This window comes from Vollenhovia emeryi, unplaced genomic scaffold, assembly GCF_000949405.1.
Source record: "Vollenhovia emeryi isolate VEMERY1.0 unplaced genomic scaffold, V.emery_V1.0 DF939179.1, whole genome shotgun sequence".
Lineage (NCBI taxonomy): Eukaryota > Metazoa > Arthropoda > Insecta > Hymenoptera > Formicidae > Vollenhovia > Vollenhovia emeryi.
In genome coordinates, this window is record NW_011967187.1 from 347,951 (window position 1) to 365,029 (window position 17,079).

General features: G+C 37.8%; 2 protein-coding genes across 7 annotated transcripts in view; one reads left to right on the top strand and one right to left on the bottom strand.

Annotated features, from left to right (window-relative positions):
• Positions 1 to 9,439, top strand: part of LOC105563202 (ATP-binding cassette sub-family G member 4) — a 17,351-nt gene extending 7,912 nt beyond the window's left edge. For 5 of the 6 annotated variants that reach the window (XM_012014582.1, XM_012014584.1, XM_012014585.1 and 2 more), the window contains one exon: positions 3,545 to 9,439. In XM_012014582.1, coding sequence (XP_011869972.1) covers positions 4,175 to 5,974 — 1,800 coding nt within the window. In that variant the 5' untranslated portion in view covers positions 3,545 to 4,174 and the 3' untranslated portion in view covers positions 5,975 to 9,439. Of the gene's footprint in view, positions 1 to 2,005; positions 2,031 to 3,544 lie in introns of those variants that run through there. The other variant, XM_012014583.1, reaches the window with a different exon arrangement.
• A 3,036-nt stretch (positions 9,440 to 12,475) lies between these two features.
• The window catches only part of LOC105563276 (transcription factor 12), a 124,914-nt gene continuing 120,310 nt past the window's right edge, over positions 12,476 to 17,079 (bottom strand). The window contains exons 12-16 of the mRNA XM_012014741.1: positions 16,255 to 16,408; positions 15,865 to 15,954; positions 13,656 to 13,801; positions 13,426 to 13,580; positions 12,476 to 13,343 (exon numbers count right to left, since the gene is read on the bottom strand). Coding sequence (XP_011870131.1) covers positions 13,299 to 13,343; positions 13,426 to 13,580; positions 13,656 to 13,801; positions 15,865 to 15,954; positions 16,255 to 16,408 — 590 coding nt within the window. The 3' untranslated portion in view covers positions 12,476 to 13,298. The remainder of the gene's footprint in view (positions 13,344 to 13,425; positions 13,581 to 13,655; positions 13,802 to 15,864; positions 15,955 to 16,254; positions 16,409 to 17,079) is intronic.

A 17,079-nucleotide genomic window follows, 5' to 3' on the forward strand; every position in this document is an offset into this window, starting at 1 on the left:
TTCCGTGTACTACTGCTCGGGATAATTTTGTTAATCCAGCAAATTAATTTTGTTAATCCAGCAAATTAGATCCAGCAAATTGCGATTAGTATTCGTAACAAATCTTCTTGCTGTCCATATAATAACGAACAGATTTTGCTACAACAGCAAAAAATCTGCTGTGTCAGCAAATTATTTTTCTCCGTGTACTTGACCGTGATTGGCCAATTTCTTAAAGCTTAGGGCTTAAATCATCTATTGTAGACTGGGACTTAAGGAATAACGCGTTAACAATAGTACCTCAAGAGTGACGAGGTAAGCTATTGAAAACACATTTACGCTCCTGAGCCACGAGCGGCTCGCGCGGAACGGCGAGGCGAAGGGAACAGCGGCGGACGGAGTCAACGGAAAATCGGCCGCGAAGTGACCTATATCTCGCCGAGCTCTGGGTTACAAGATACGAAGCACACGATATTTTTACTCGAACTCGATTCACTTCTCATTGAAAATGATTGTTGTTACATAAGAAGCATAATCCACTGCGCAGTTATGTACGGACACAAAAATAATATACCGAGTGTTATAAAAATGCCCGGGCACGGTCGAATATCTCGATAAGAAAGTTTTACTAGAAAATGTTTCTGACGAAAGTCGTTTGGTTCCGAGGGGGACATGAGATGGTGTCATTAATTTGACCTTGAATAATTGCTTGAAGGTCACGCGAAGGTCACCTTCATTTTTTTTTTAAATGGAACCTCCTATTGTTTATTACATTATCTCAGTCTACTAATTAATATGAACAACTTTTGTCTGAAACATTTTTTATTTGCCTAATACTTTTTGAGATATTCAAAAGAAAATTGATACACGGAAAAAATTAATTTTGCTGTGATAGCAAAATCGCCGTTGCTACTGCATATTCGTAGTAATAGCAATAAAATTTAGTTGATAGAACTAATTTTACGAATTATTCGTCATTATAGCAAATCTATTTTGTTACGAGAATAGAACAAAATTCGCTGAGTGTATTTGTAATTAAAATCACATTAATTTGCTACTGAAGCAAAATAATATATTCTTAGCAAATACATTTGCTGTCACAACGAAATAATTTGTTAATTCAGCAAATTATTCCAGCAAATTGCGATTAGTATTCGTAACAAATCTTCTTGCTATCCATATAGTAACGAACAGAATTTGCTACAACGCAACAGCATAAAATCTGCTGTGTCAGCAAATTATTTTTCTCCGTGTAACTTTTTCAAAATTTGGCTTATGATATCTCAAAAAGTATTAGGCAAATGACAAAATGTTTCAGACAAAAGTTGTTCGTATTAATTAGTGGAATTAGATAGTATAATAGACAATAGGAAATTCTGGCTTTTGTCAGAAACATTTTCTAGTAAAGCTCTGCCTTATCGAGATATTCGACCGTGTCCAGACTTTTTTTAACAACCAATATATCTTTATTATGACAAGATTAAGAAATGTATATATAACGTTAATATAAGGTCATTTTTAAAGCAATTTGAAAACAAAATAGAAATACGTGCGTGCTGCATGAAAAAAGAATAATTGGTATCATCTTCTCGGATAACAATGAGACACAGAAGTCACACGTGTAATGCTGAGAACGATATAGCATAGAAACTCGACATCAGAAACATGAAGTAGAACGGAATTCTCATATATATGTTGTTTAGATTTCATTAGATGCAAATAGCTGCAAATAATAACGCAGAAAATGCAAATAATAATAGCGTAGTTATATCAACTGACGTAATACTGTGTCATAAGAGACACGCGCATACAGTGCAATAAAAAAGTATAAAACAAAATTATTAGCATGAGAATTGAAGGTCTTTCTCAACTACATACAGTTATTCTTTTCATTACTTTTCATGCTGGCGTAACGTTGAATTATGCCGATTTATTCATGCTGAAACACGAAACATCCGTATAATCTATGTACCTATACAACTCAATTTGAAACGTTAATGCCATTTTAGGACCTGGTGCAGTTGGCCAATTGCAGAGGTGGCCAATTAAAAGTTAGTTGTATATAAGTTATATTCGTAATTACAGAAAAATATGTCTTTAAAAAGAGTTAATAATTCACGAATAAAAACTTTCGGGGGATATTTTGGCTACATGATAACTTGATAGTTGATACCTCTATGTGTAATTTAATATACAACAATGCCCGTATCACGTAATATTAAGAACCTATTAAACACAAAATGCAAAATGCTTCAAAAAGATCAATGTTAACATATATTAGCGGAGAAGTTACACAGTTTCTTTCCGACGCGAGTGCAGATCTATTCTTAAAGAATTTAAAATTATTTTCTCATGTTTTTTTTTACAATCTTTATAGCGACTACGCTCATCCGTCAATTCTCGCGAGGTATTCGTTCCGTGTTTTTTTTACACGGTTGAAAATTCCATAAATGGAATCTGCTAAAATAAAAAATTACGTAAGAAAAGAAACCCGTATATTATAATATATGTACTAATAAAGCTATACTTTCCTTTCTTGTTCCTATTTGACTTTAGTTTCGTTTTCCGCGTAAACGAGGCGAATTTTACTGCGTAAAAGAAAACTCGCGTATAAGAAGTATCGCATAAATCGATGAATATAAATCTCTAAAATTATTTCTTATTTAATTTGCAACATAGGCCGGTGTATAGTCCGTTCTCATAAAATCTTACCAATCTTAATGTGTTATAAACCAATCACAAATATTAACAACTGAAGACGTTATTTAAGATGATCTTGAAATAAGGATTACCAGCCATAGACGATTATTCAATTAACTTCACTAAACATGGCAAATTTGACTGTTACTTTTTCGATTCAAGTGTGCTTTATGTGCGAGACTACGCCAATTCTCTTTTATGATGTCGCTTCTGTTATCGATTTGTTTTTCTCCACATGTAAAATAGCAGGCCGTAATTAAAAAGGCATTAATTGTATAAATTGGCAACTTTTACAATTACAATAATGGATTTTCAATTTAATGATACGAAGTCTAATTTTTAAAAACCCAAATCAGGAGAGACAAACTACGACAAATATAAATATCTACCACTCGCAATTTCGCAAATAACATCTCGATATTGCCCAATCTAAAAACAAGAAATTTCCGTTTACATAAATACCTGTTAACATTTGCGTAATTACCTGGTTCTTATACCAGAGCTAATCCATTCTTATTTAATAAATTAGTAGTCGCGTAACGACGCGTTCAACCAGTTCTTGCTGCATCATCGAGTACCATCTAAATACAGGGTGTTAATTAAAGACCATCCACTAAGTACATAGCGTTATTCCTGATATAAATCTGAGTCAAAAAGTCCTGAACCATTTTTTTCTATCATGCTTAATAATTAATGAGTCAATCCACCCGAGCACCGGCCTTTAACCGGCCTAAATTATTATATAAAGATTTTTACTTAGTGGACGGTCTTGAATTAACACCCTGTACATCGCATTATGAGACTTCTACTTTTTATAATGCAAATCTAGCGTACAGGTAGTGATTCAACGATTATATTATTGCAGGTGAACGAGGGACGCAGAGGTTCTCGTAAGATTAATTGGAGCAGAGATCCGATTGGCGCAAATAATCTCTGTAGCGGAAGCTGTTGAAGAAATATTACGCACGAGAATGAGAAGCCTCTGTTTTGAATAAAAGTGCTGCTCGCGAACACGAATGATGTAAAAGATCATAACGCAATCCGAGTGCAGGATAGAAAAAGTGCAATCGCATTGCATACACTATTAGAAATTACACACACGACTCGAACTGTTGTAAATATCGTGAAACACTTGGCGTTTAAAAAGCGTAAAAGTTCATAGGAAATGACGATGCACGAGTTGAACTCTCGTATGCACAAACATATTGAGCCAGTGATTATGAATAAGAGATAGAGATACTCGTGAATCAGGCTCGGTATTAGCCGCGTCTAATGTTTCTTTCAACATGCGATTGTAACAATGAATAACCGCGGGCGTATCTTAGCGCAATGCAATGTACATTAGACACACATAATTCGCCCCACCTACGGCAACCGACAAATTTTTTGTAGTGTTTCCGATAAGCCGATAAACTTGGGTGAAGTGATGCAAGAGAAGTGCGGCGAGAAATAGTAAGGAAAATACTCTCAGTAGGTCAATAAAATCCAGTAAGTCATGTCGACGAGAAGACGTACAACAAACGCGCTGTGTACGACGCGGGTCCGGATGGTCGACATTGAATTCAAGGATCTGTCGTACGACGTTCAGGTTGGATATTGCGGAACCACGAAGCAGATTTTGAAGAATTTGAACGGAATCTTCAAGGCCGCGGAGCTGACGGCTATTATGGGACCGTCCGGTGCCGGGAAGTCGACGTTGTTGAACATTCTGACCGGATTCCAACAGGGACTAGTGACGGGCACGCTCGAGTACGTCAGTAGCGAGGGTAGGCAGAGCTATGGCCAGTACAAGAAGCAATCGCGCTACATCCAACAGACGGACAGCCTGTACGGTCTGTTCACCGTTCAGGAGAGCATGATGATGGTGACCTATTTAAAGCTGGAGAACAGTGCAACGAAGGTATTCAGGCAGATACTGATCGATAACATCCTGGACACGTTGAAGCTATCGTTGGTGAAGGAGACGAGGGTCGACCGGCTCAGCGGAGGGCAGAGAAAGAGGTTGAGCATCGCCCTGGAACTGGTTGACAATCCGTCGATAATGTTCCTGGACGAACCGACCACCGGCCTGGATTCATTGGCGTCCCTGCAGTGCATCTCCGCGTTGCAGACTCTGGCAAAGAACGGTCGAACGGTGATCTGCACCATCCATCAGCCCAGCGCCGCGATCTACCAACTGTTCGATCATATTTATCTGGTGGTCGAGGGCCAGTGCTTGTACGCCGGCACACCCGACAACACGGTGAGCTATTTCAGCCAGCAAGGTTTTCGGTGTCCCAAGTACCACAATCCCGCGGACTACATGCTGGAGGTGGTTAACCGGGAATACGGCGATTACAACGATCAGTTGGCCGCGGCAGCCAATGAGTATTGCCAAAGAGAGGAGACACCCCAGAAGGCGCACGTCATGCGAGAAGCGACGTTCTTCGAGAAAGTGAGACTGATGGACTCGCCTACGGAATTTATGAAATTGAAGGTGCTGCTATACCGTTGCGCCATGATAATATACCGAGATTGGTCGGTCAGTCACATCAAAGTGATCTTGCATTTCCTCGTGGCTATTTTGTTGGGCTTGCTGTACGAGCACGCCGGTCACGATGCCAGCAAAACTATCAGCAACATAAGTATGTTCGTGGTGACCATGGTATACTTCGTTTACACCAGTATGATCCCGGCCGTATTGAAATTCCCTTTGGAGCTGGCTATACTGAAGAAAGAGCGCTTCAACAACTGGTACCAGCTGAGAACTTACTACGCGGCCACGCTGGCGATCAGTATACTGTTGAACATATGTTACACTTTTATTTACTCGTCCATCGTCTACGTGCTAACCGGTCAGCCCATGGAATTGTCCCGGTTCCTCATGTTTCTACTCATCACGATCCTGACGGCCTTCATTTCGGAAAGCGTAGGCTTGGGTCTAGGGGCAATTTTCGATCCCGTTAACGGTACCTTCTTTGGGGCTATTACCACGTGTGCGATGGTGGTGCTAAGTGGTTTCTTGGTATTCTTCAATCACATGCCGGAGTTCCTTTACTACGTTAGCTACTTGAATTACTGCAGATTCATCTTCGAAGGCTTCGTACAGGCGATATATGGCTTTCAACGAGAGACAATAAACTGCCCGAATCACGTCGTGTATTGTCACTTACGAGCACCGTCGGTTATACTAGAAGAGATGCGTATGTCCAAATCTATATTTTGGATCGACGCCACCGTCCTACTCGCCTGGTTCGTAGTTATTCGGTTCATGGTATATGTGTCGTTAAAAAGAAGGCTTTCGAAGATATGCTGATATCACGCGCTATTTAAAGCGAGTATTACATTCGTATTGAAAACGTGATGCAATCTACCGAGATTCATCCGGCTTCCGTGAGCAAAACGCTGCTTTCGAGGATCACTGAAGAGGCACCGGAGAGGTTGTGACATACTGCAAGGACATGTTCGCAGAATATGTTAGGCGAAATTTGCATAATATCTGTATGGCTGTGACAGCATAGTGTGCTTATTGATTTATAATAAGACCTTTCCGCCAAGGCTCTTTTCGCAAAGGTAGAAGTTAGCGATAGTTTCCAAGTACACAGTACGCTTATCTCTTCGTAGTAAGATTTTATCGTAATCTCAAAGAAAGACAGAGTGATAGTTTATATGTAAAGTCAAGACGTCGGCAGCAACGAAAGAAGTGCTTACGCAACTTGTATACAGCAGGAAGTAAAAGTAACGCTTGTAATTGAGTCGATTTTTCCAACTTGATCTGATACAAACCAGCGGGATAAGATGCGGATTATGGTGTACGGCTGTAGAAAGTGCACTGTGTGACATTGTGGACGCCTAGTACGCGACGATACTTTCACGCTCGTCCTCGATGAGGCACGTGCTGGGACGATGATGGACACGGTGCAATGTATTTCGCGCGGCTATAATTAAATATGCATGAACATTCAATTCCGCTTTAATAATTTATAACAAATCCGTGCTCGACGAGGCACTTACTGAAATGTGGTATCTCACGCAGTTTAATAATTGAAGATTTATATTTTTCTTGAGCCATTAATCGTTTTTTTGTTAAGTGGGTTATTATCAGATCAAATTATCAATGCCGCCAAAATTGACGCAGCAGCTTGAGAAAATATAGTTTAGTCAATTTTATTCATTTACAAATGTGTGTGCTAAATTTTCTCACATTTGTCGACATATATATATCACCGTTATATAAAAGTAATCGTTCCCTGCACTTGTAAGTTTCCTTCCAATTTACTAATATGGTAATCAGTGACTTATGCGCGTAATATTTATAGCTATACAGTTCTACTTAAGAATGTGCACAAAACTCTTTCTAAAAGATAATAAATCAGCAGACAAGTATTTTCCATTGAATTAATTATTAATAACGGACATCATGTGATGACAAAAATTTAGTCTTCGTCGATGAAGAAACTATATACTCAAATAATATATTTATTGTATTATTTCGATGTTAAGGATATTTATTGCAACAACTAACATCGACGAAGGACTATTAACAATATATTAAAAATTTAATATTGTATCTCTTTCGAATAAATTATCCGATTTTATGTGATAAAAATGTTTCTCCTAAGCCCACTCCATTAAAAATAATTATGCAACGCAATGTGTATTTAGCTTTCCCATGTATGGAGAAAGAACCGAATTAAAAGTGATAAAACAGCGAAAAGATATTTCGCGAGTTAGATAATGTAAAGATAATGTAGTCGGGTCTTAGGTCAAAAACCACTGAACGCATGGAATTCGCAATAAGATTGCTTAACCGATGCTAACCACGTGTTTCACATTAGGCTGAGAGCTGCGATGAACCGCTAATATCGCGGTCGTGCAAACGTAATTTCGTAATAATATTATATAAGACTGTATATACGCAATAAGAGTTGAGAAATGGTCAAATTAATAGCCTTTCACCATCGAGTGGAATTACCCACAGTAATGAATTCCTCGGCAATGATCGGGAGAAATAATATTGTTATTCGATCTCGCAGATTAAATTAATAAGTTTATTTCCGCTACGATTCTCTTCGGGGAAGAGGCGATCGGTGACTTATCAAAAGTGCAGCACGATGATCTTGTCTTGTATGTAACATGAGGTACGAGAAATATAAACTTCAAAATACGGACTACAAATGCTTGCATGTACTGCAATAGCTCGTATAGTTTTGCGGCGTATCAATTAAAAATGAGCAAGTACAGTACCGTGGCGTGCTGTACTTGTTAAAAGTCTAAAAGTATCTACATACTGTGTATACATATAGCTAATCATTATTTTGCGTATAATGAAATACAATTGAAACTTAAATCAGTATGCGTATCATAGGAGCAAAACGTAAAACGTAATGTAAATATTATCTAAAATACTGAGAGTATAATATACAAATAAAATAACGAGTGAGAAAGAAAAAAAAGGGGCAAATAATGGCAAATGTGGCGCGTCTATTAAAATTATATTAGAGAAAAAGAAAGAAACGTTTAACGGATCGCTCGGGGATCCACGTCAGGCGACACTGTGATTATGGAAAAAATGGCACATTTATTATATTAGTGATAGTAATATTACTAATGATATAATTACATATTTTTTTTCTTTCTCAATCGATACACTTGTTCACTCTCTCATATTCTTTCTCTCCCTCTCTTGCACTCTTCCGTTTATTCTATTTTCCTTTCTCTCTCTCCCTCTCTCTCTCTCTGTTTTACTCAGTTTAGATATTTATATTCATCTCGTACTTCATTAATATTAATAATCGCATTCTTCTTAATCGCATGTAGGGTCGAAGAGATCGGTTTCAACATCCTCCAGGCCCATTCACACAAACTACCTACAACCCACTTACGCATTAATCTTTTTTTATTACATATTATACAATATTATATATCTAATATAGTTACACTCTTATATGATATGATAATTATCGATTCGCAGTTGTACCAATAAAACTGAACCCTTACACGCAATTAGATAGTTCCTTATGTTCCGCAACAAATAGTTCCCTCTTCTCGACATTCTCATTGATATTTGCCGCTTAACAGTAACCATAAATTGAAATTAGAGTTTACGACTCATACCGAACGAAAGTGTGGTGCCCCGTATTCTCGATAGGCGCGTACTTGAAAATAACGTCATTGTTAAGAGTATAATTATTTCGTTTCATGTACAAAGGTCTGTGTGAAGGGGCCACATACGGCCGACAATTTCGACTTCGACCCCCCTGTGTAGACCTCTTCGCTCTCCAGCTTCATTTTGACTATCTACGACTATCGACACGTGTCTAGCTTAGACTGGCTTATGAGCTATTTATTGTCGTTATTATTTTACATGATTACCTTCGCGAATACAGATGTGTGATCGTGTATTTTATTACGTGTCTGTGAGCGGCTCTTTTTGCAATTTATCGCAATGTACATTTATCGTTACGTTCTCTCTTCCTCTTTTTCGCTCTCCCTCCTTTTCTTTTTGTTAAATATAATTTTATGAAGCGTCGCCGAAGCAACGGGGCGTGATTAATGATTATTAATTAAACGTGGAGCGAGGTTGTGCGAGTTCTTGCCGATCAGATTGCCTATAGTCTACAGATCCTGATCGAGAACGAAAGTGATTTTATGATAGGTCTACGAACTAGTGAAAATATGTAAGTTTATAGCTTATAAAAATCAGTATTGGAATAATCTTTTCAATTCTTCTCGTGTCTTGTGTTATTGGTTGATTTGGAAAATAAAATATTTTAAAATATTTATGATGTTGACATTGTATCAAATATTACAGGGTATTAACAGTACTTCGTACTGTATGATCGCATTCTGATTCGCAATCATAGAAACATCTTTATTTTACATTTACATATCATGCATGCGTATGTGTTCAACTGTCTTTAAAATATTTTTTCACATATCATATATCGTGCAACTGAGGCAGATATTCAGTCTAAATAATTTGAACGTTTAACAGATGAAAGAAAACAAAATTACCTTGATAAAACATTTGTTAAAGAAACTTCTGTTTCGCTGAGTTGCCAGTCGAAATTCGAATATAATTATAAACGTTACATAAAATTTTCAACGATAAAATTATATAGTTGAGGCATTGCTATACAAAGATATTCGAATTGAGTTTAGTTAAAAATTGAGCGAAAGAGAGAAAATATCTTGCGGATACCTACAATAAATACACATATGATATGTTTGACATATTTTGATATGAGTTTAGATCTTAAAAGTCGGCAAAGGAAAAGCCTGTCACAGAGTCTGAGCAAGAATATATAACATTCGTACGATCTTCCGTAATTTCTATGAAATACTGTTATGCTTTTGAAGAAAAATATAGCTATAGATATATAAGTTACGCAAGAGAAGATACTCGTGATAGATGAAAAGAGAAAAGAAAGTAGAACGGAAAAGAGGCGAAATAAACACGGGCACTCGATACGTTTGCGTTGGTTTCTTTTTTCAATAAAATTTATTTAAGAATCTAAATAAATTAAAATACATGGCAACTGGATACAGATACGTTTGAGCTATATTTTTGTTCAAAAACAAAAATGTGTCCCGTTCTTTATCTCTCACGAAAGATCTTATCAACGATAATTAATCGATAATAATAATAATAATAATTAATAATTAATCATGATTATGACAAGTTGATTGGTTTGGCTCTTCTCTTGTGCGAGCTAAATCGTGTCCATAACGACTTTATATCACGCCTTACTCAGCTTATTTATTTCGTTCGCTCGATCTACATTCCACTTCATCGCGTATATTGTATAAGTACAGAAAATCTGCCCGAATAATCGGTGGCAAAGATAGCGCAGGAAGAGGAGCGCCCTGAAGATCCGAGAAGGTCCAGAGTGATTCGACGATGTACCAAAACCAGTTGATGCCATCGAAAGATCGTCTTTTCTCCAGTAACGCAGCATCGTGAAAGAAAAGCACTGCATAACGCATTTGTGAAAGTGCAAACGTTGTTATATATTATAACAAGAATATATTTCACATTAAGCGTTGTAGTATTTTCCGCAATGCGCACGTCTTGGCACATATAAATGCTTTCCAATTCTTGCTGATAATGTATACGCATGTCTCGTAATTGTGAAAACGTAAAGCGTGCGACCTAGTCAATAATTGTGGAGAGAGAAATCTCTTAATTCTTCCTTTTTACTATATATTTTTACTGCCCAATGCTTTTCTCAATGCCGCAATAATATTTGAGACAATCCATTTCGTAGATGCAATTTGTACCCGTGTCAAGACACGGACAATAAAAGGCATAATATATAAAAATTATGAATATATAATTCAAGAATGTCCTAAAATGTCTTAAATTAAAAATCCTTCATTATTCTTAAATTAAAGATCGTTCGAACGACCATTGTAATAAATTGATTAACAATCATTTGTTGAAAGTAATGCAAATGTTATCTCTTATAGTGTTACTTCTTATAATGTACGCTTTCGGTTTTGGGTACGGATCGTTCACGCTATTTTCCTATGATTACTATAAAAATATTGTATATAAAATCCGAAACAATTAAAATGGCTGGTAATAAAAATGAGATGCGATTTGCGTATAATAGCATGTAAATTATGCTTAATATAAACTATAATACAACTGAATGCATTAATATCCATCTCGATATAAAACCAAGAGAGTCCTAAAAATGGCACTTAAATGGCATGCATAATTGAATTATAGCCGTAAAAAAAAAAACACTTGAAGAATAGTAAAATAAATACATGCTGATAACTTTGTTAAGTAGGGTATCTTCACGGCCACATTTTCTTACTTTCTCTGAGATAGTACTGATGTTAAAAATGAGAGTATTTTAAACGACGCGATGTTGTAAGAAACATCCATTATTATTTATACGTTCCTTGCAGCTTCTTTTTATACACAATTAACATGTATTTTATCTTTCTTCAGTTTTGAAAAAGTAAATAAAATCACATTCTCATTTCCTTTGTTACCCGAATCAAGTTGCAAGCTGTGTCAGCAAAGAAGCTGCAAGGATCGAGATGCGATTTTCTTACCACACCGCGGACCAGTTACAAATGGTGTTCTTGCGAGCGTGAACGAACCGCTTAGCATCTTCAATTCACATTCTGAACGCTCGTAAATAATAGTTTCTATATACAATATTGCCAACGTCTAATGATCAACATAAAGGCGACATAATTCGCATGTCATATTGGCTAAGAATTAGCGCCGGTCTACAATACGTGGAGTAAGCGTGGAGTAAGGAGTAAGAGAGAACCCCAACTTCTAGCTTTTGGTGTAAGGCAGCTGAAATACAGGCATAATTTTTAAAATATTTGTAACACTGATTGATGGCATTTTGTTTCTCCGAGAGTAAGCCTAAGAGCTGAAGTAAGAGTAAGAAATAAAATGGATTTATTTCCTTACTCCTACTCCTTACTCCAGCTTACTCCATGTATTGTAGACTAGCCTTTAAATTCTGCTAAAATCGGTTTAGTCGTAAGAACAAAAGGTTCTTGATCATCGAGATCTGCCGATTCTATTAATTTATTGAGACGAGAAACTAACCTATAGTCAACCCAACTGGCTAGTTATTTAATTAGTTTAGTTAATTAGTTTATTACACAACGTTTCGACCCTATTCTTTTGGGTCCTTTTCAAGTGTTGTTGATTTGCAGTATCACTCGAAAAGGACCCAAAAGAATCGGGTCGAAACGTTGTGTAATAAACTAATTAAATAACTAACCAGTTGGGTTGACTACAAGTTTCCCGTCTCAATTTTTAATCATTACTGATGACAATAAGCAAACTCTCCTTTCGTCTATTAATTTATATATACTCGAAAAGTAAATTTAAATATATCTATTTGATTCGGAAATATGCTGCCTTTATTTTCATCTCTAGTCAATGACTGTTTTTTTCGCCAACTCGAGTTCTCTTCCTAGCTATTGCGCATTTTAACGTAAACGTGTCGGTAGTGTATACACAGAAGTGGGTAATTTAACATGAGTCAGCAGCGAAGTTCGATCGTTAATAAAACCTCGATCTTCCTACACATTATATATCTCGAAAGAGGAACCATATTCCTTTGTTTTTTTCTTTTCGCTATTTATAAAAATAATTTCAAGCCGCCTTGAGGGGGTAGATGCCTCTTAAAACTACTTGCCCTATGCTTGGGTGAGCGCGTACGGAACTTCTTCCCTTATTAATTGCATATTACAGAGTTGCGAAAAAAAAATTATGGGTATTCCTGTGTCGCTCTTGCTACAGTCAAGACGTATGTCCTTAACCGAATAGATATAGATATTTTTTAAGCAATATAGATTATAAAAGATAAAAGAACAGTTACATTATAATATTAATTAACATATAAATATTAAACAATAAACAAGATATTTTAGAAATGTGATTGAGAATGTTTCTCATCTCCTCTTCTTTTTTTTTCTCCTGTCAATATAATGCACCACATAATATCCACAATTTTTTTTGCACATTCCCACAACTTTTAAGAGCAGAGAAAAATCCTACATAGGTACGTAAGTCATGTTCGTAAACTTGTCCCTTATCGATTTTAAGATGTATCTACCCCTTAACACAGAATGATACCGCCACTGAGCCGCTGCTACTGCGGCTGTGGTGGATTGTGCTGAAGGGAAGGTTGTGGACCCTAAAACAAAGATGTACATTTTACTTATACATCCCAAGGCAATCCTGTTGTTTGTGCGAGTTTAACTATGGCAGAATCTTACAGGTAATGCGGGGAAGGGCGGTTGGGAGTGCGCGTGTGGATGAGAATGCGGATGTGCTATGTGCGCTGCAAGATGGCCTGGTAACTTCGGGCCATCTTCGGCTTTCTCCTCTTCTCTTCTTTTTAAACACGCTGCTTTCGGATTAAGGTTCCGCTCTGAACAAAGAAAGGTTTAGATTAGACACACAACTATTTGCACAGTTTAATACGATGCAATGTTGGTACACACACCTCTGACTTGCTGCTCGAGTGTCATTATAACTTCAACAGCCATGTTGAGAATACCGAGCTTCGTTTGAGGTTTGTCTGTCTTTAAATGTGTCATACACATTCTACCAAGTTCCTTCAGAGCCTCATTGATATCCCTGATACGTATCCTATGATGAAAAACGAAACTTAAGTGTGCTAATTATCTTACTAAGACGAGAGAATCCTCTCTTTGAGTCTCAACATCGAGGAATGGAACGAGCTTGGAAATTTCATGTAATAATTTCGTGATAACGTTACGTTTGTATTTTAATCTACTTTCACACTCATCGCATTAGGTAATATTTTTCTCGTGTATGTTTATAAAACTAGTTAATACAGTAGAGCAGATTATGAAGAAACGTAATTGTATCACAATATCATACATATTTTACGATTCTTTATTAATACAAATGCAATTGTGTACGTATGTGATAGGAGTAATTTGCCATGCATACATATGTACCAGAACATGCCGATTTCGTGAAAGAATGTATAACTGAGGAAACACATGTCATTTATCTTCATCGTCATCGAGCAATACTTTTAGTATCCACGTTACATCGTTATGTCGCATATACATAGAATACGGGCCGCCCATTACTACTGACCAAAATTATCATACCACTGTGGATTAAATAAAATCTGTCTTCCTTTTACAACCGCTGCGTATATCATTGATCTTACCTTTCCCTAGCGTTATTCGCTTGCCGCCTCTCTTTCTCCCTTTGTGCCTTCATGTCAGGATCATCATCCTCGTCCTCGGCGCTCGAACAACAGTTGCGCAATAACAATACGCGATTAATCACCTGGCTTACGTCACAGCTTACTCTAGCACATATCGCTTAAATTACCTAACGGCAATCGAATTACTAACGTGAGAGACACGCGCGCGATACAGAGTCGCAAACTGCAAGAAAATTGCTCCTGACTTGCTGGAGTCTAATCACCTAATTGTTGTTCGAGCGGATTTCGTATACACACATACGTCTCTTATTGCAATAGGCGAAGCGATATGATAATGAACACACGCAGGTGGTTTCGTAATTTTGAAATCGTGGATTTAATAAGTAGGTTACGAATTTAAAGGCCCGTATTCTTTGCACAGAACAAACAGTCGATGATGAATAATCACGTCAAGGGATCAGTGATCTTTTGGATCGAAAAATGCAGATCTTCTACTTTGACGCTGCTACCTAGAAAATTAGAGAATGTAGACATGGCATCTATAATATTTGTCAGTAAAAATCCCCTTTCAGACCAGCACAATTTGGAAAAGGATTTGAAAATAATCGCCGAAACAATAAGAATAAATAAAACTGTACACAAAGCGCTAAAAGTACATGATTAACATCAAAATAGACATTTGACTAGGTGTCCCTGTTGAAAGACCGATACCGATCGACTTCAAGAATGTGTGACAATCCCTCATGGAAATTTACGTGACACGTGTACGGCCAACACAGTCTACCGGCTTCCAAATAATACGACATGTTCTTTCATTTGTACAAAGATAGTGGTAGAAGAATGGGGAGTGAAAAAGAAAAGACCAAAAAAAAATCTATCACAACTGAGCAACTTGATGCAACGTTCAGTGATGCAGAATAAGTGCGGAATGTTTCTAAACGAAGTGGCATGCCTAGGAACCGAATCGCAGCTGAATTAAAATGAGACTGATTTGCAGGTACGCACGAGTGAGCTTGTCAACATTCCATTCATTGTCTCATCTCATTTTTGTCCTTAACCAGAAACATTTTAATTTCCACGCCTGAATACGGGCCTTGTACAGTGCAACGGGTGTGAGGAGCTTTCGGATTGCGGGGACCACTTGTACTTATCCTGGTAACAAAGTCGTAGACATGCCGCGCGTTGTTCCCCCGAATTTCGTTCGTGAATTAATCGTCTCATCGGTTTATTGCTCGTTCATAAATGGCATCTCGTTTTCTTTCTTTCTTTTCTCTTTTTTAAGGCATGCATACGACTAGGTGGCAGGAACTTTCCCTTGGGGAAGATGTACAACGGAGTTTCTTTTCCCCCCCTTTTTGGACGCTCGGCGACGCGGACGTACATACGCGTAACGTCCGCACCGTAAGCACGTATACATTATCGGGACTGCGGGAGCGAGAGAACGAAGGACAGAAGGGATTGTTTGTATCAAGATGCAACGAGGTGCGTACTGCGTGTGTCCACTGACCTTTCACGCACGTTGTTGGCCTGGCGACGTTCTTTCTCGCGCACCGCTTTGGTGCCAGGATCGTCGCAGTCTTCGTCGGCGCTCGAACAACAGTTGTTCAAAGACACAGCAAGTTAGTTCATTCGGGAATAAATTTTCAAAGGTCGGAAATTGAATTCTAGCTCGCGCGATTTTTAGGGAAATTCTCAAGCCAATGTCGTCTATTTTATTTTCTTTTTTTTTTTTCAACGTTTATAAGACGCGGGGCGAAAAGAGGCAAGACATTGAATACCGCGGCGTGTCGATCGCGGCTTCTCTCATTTTTTCTTTTATCGTCGCTCGACACGTCTGAATCTATCGAGAAATTTATTTGGGAATTTGTCTCTTGGCGATTATCCTTCGGATACTTACTATCTGCGCGATCGCTTCGTTCCCTTTCCTTGCGACGTCGAGTTGACGGTAGCAGCCCCGATCACCCCGGCCGCGAGGTCGCTGCTCGATGGCTTCGTCTCGCCGCCGCTGCTGTCGGGCGGGTCTTTCCTCTTTTCTAATGTAGGGATGTATTCTGCTCATTATTAATACTGCCGCGTAAAATTTCCGCGAAAATCGCACTGCCAAATAACTCGCAAGGCAGAGGAAACCAGATAATAAAATTCACGCCAGTCCGAAGTTCGCGCTCCCTTCGTAATTACGAAGACAAAACGTGTCCCAAGTTTACGATTTAGTCCTTTCGCGGATATTTCTTTTTTTAAATTTTTGTTAATAGTTTGTTCAACAAACGCATGTTAAATCAGTGAATCTCAAACGAGTGACTTCATCTAATTCGTTAATGTTTATGTTAATGTACTAGCTTTTGACCCCGCGCGAAGCGCGGGCTCAAAAGCTAGTAAAAGCATGAATCAGATTAGATTTTAGATCAATAACAATGAATCCTGTGCCATTGCATAGTCCTTCCTTGGTATTAAAATTCCTTAATAGAATAATTGTAGCACTTATTTTTATTTTGAGTCGATAAACTGGCATTCCAGAGGGTGTCACAGATTTTAAAAACTCAGTCGGGGAAATTCTTCTCCGAAAAATTTGCAACATTTTGTACCGATTTCACAAACATCGGACCATAATCTCCCTGTACATGGAGATCTCGAAACTGATTTGAAATTTTTTTATTTTTTTGGGTATGCGTGAATGCGTGGGTGGGTGCGTAGGTGCACTGAGAGAAAAGTGCGTAGTATTTGC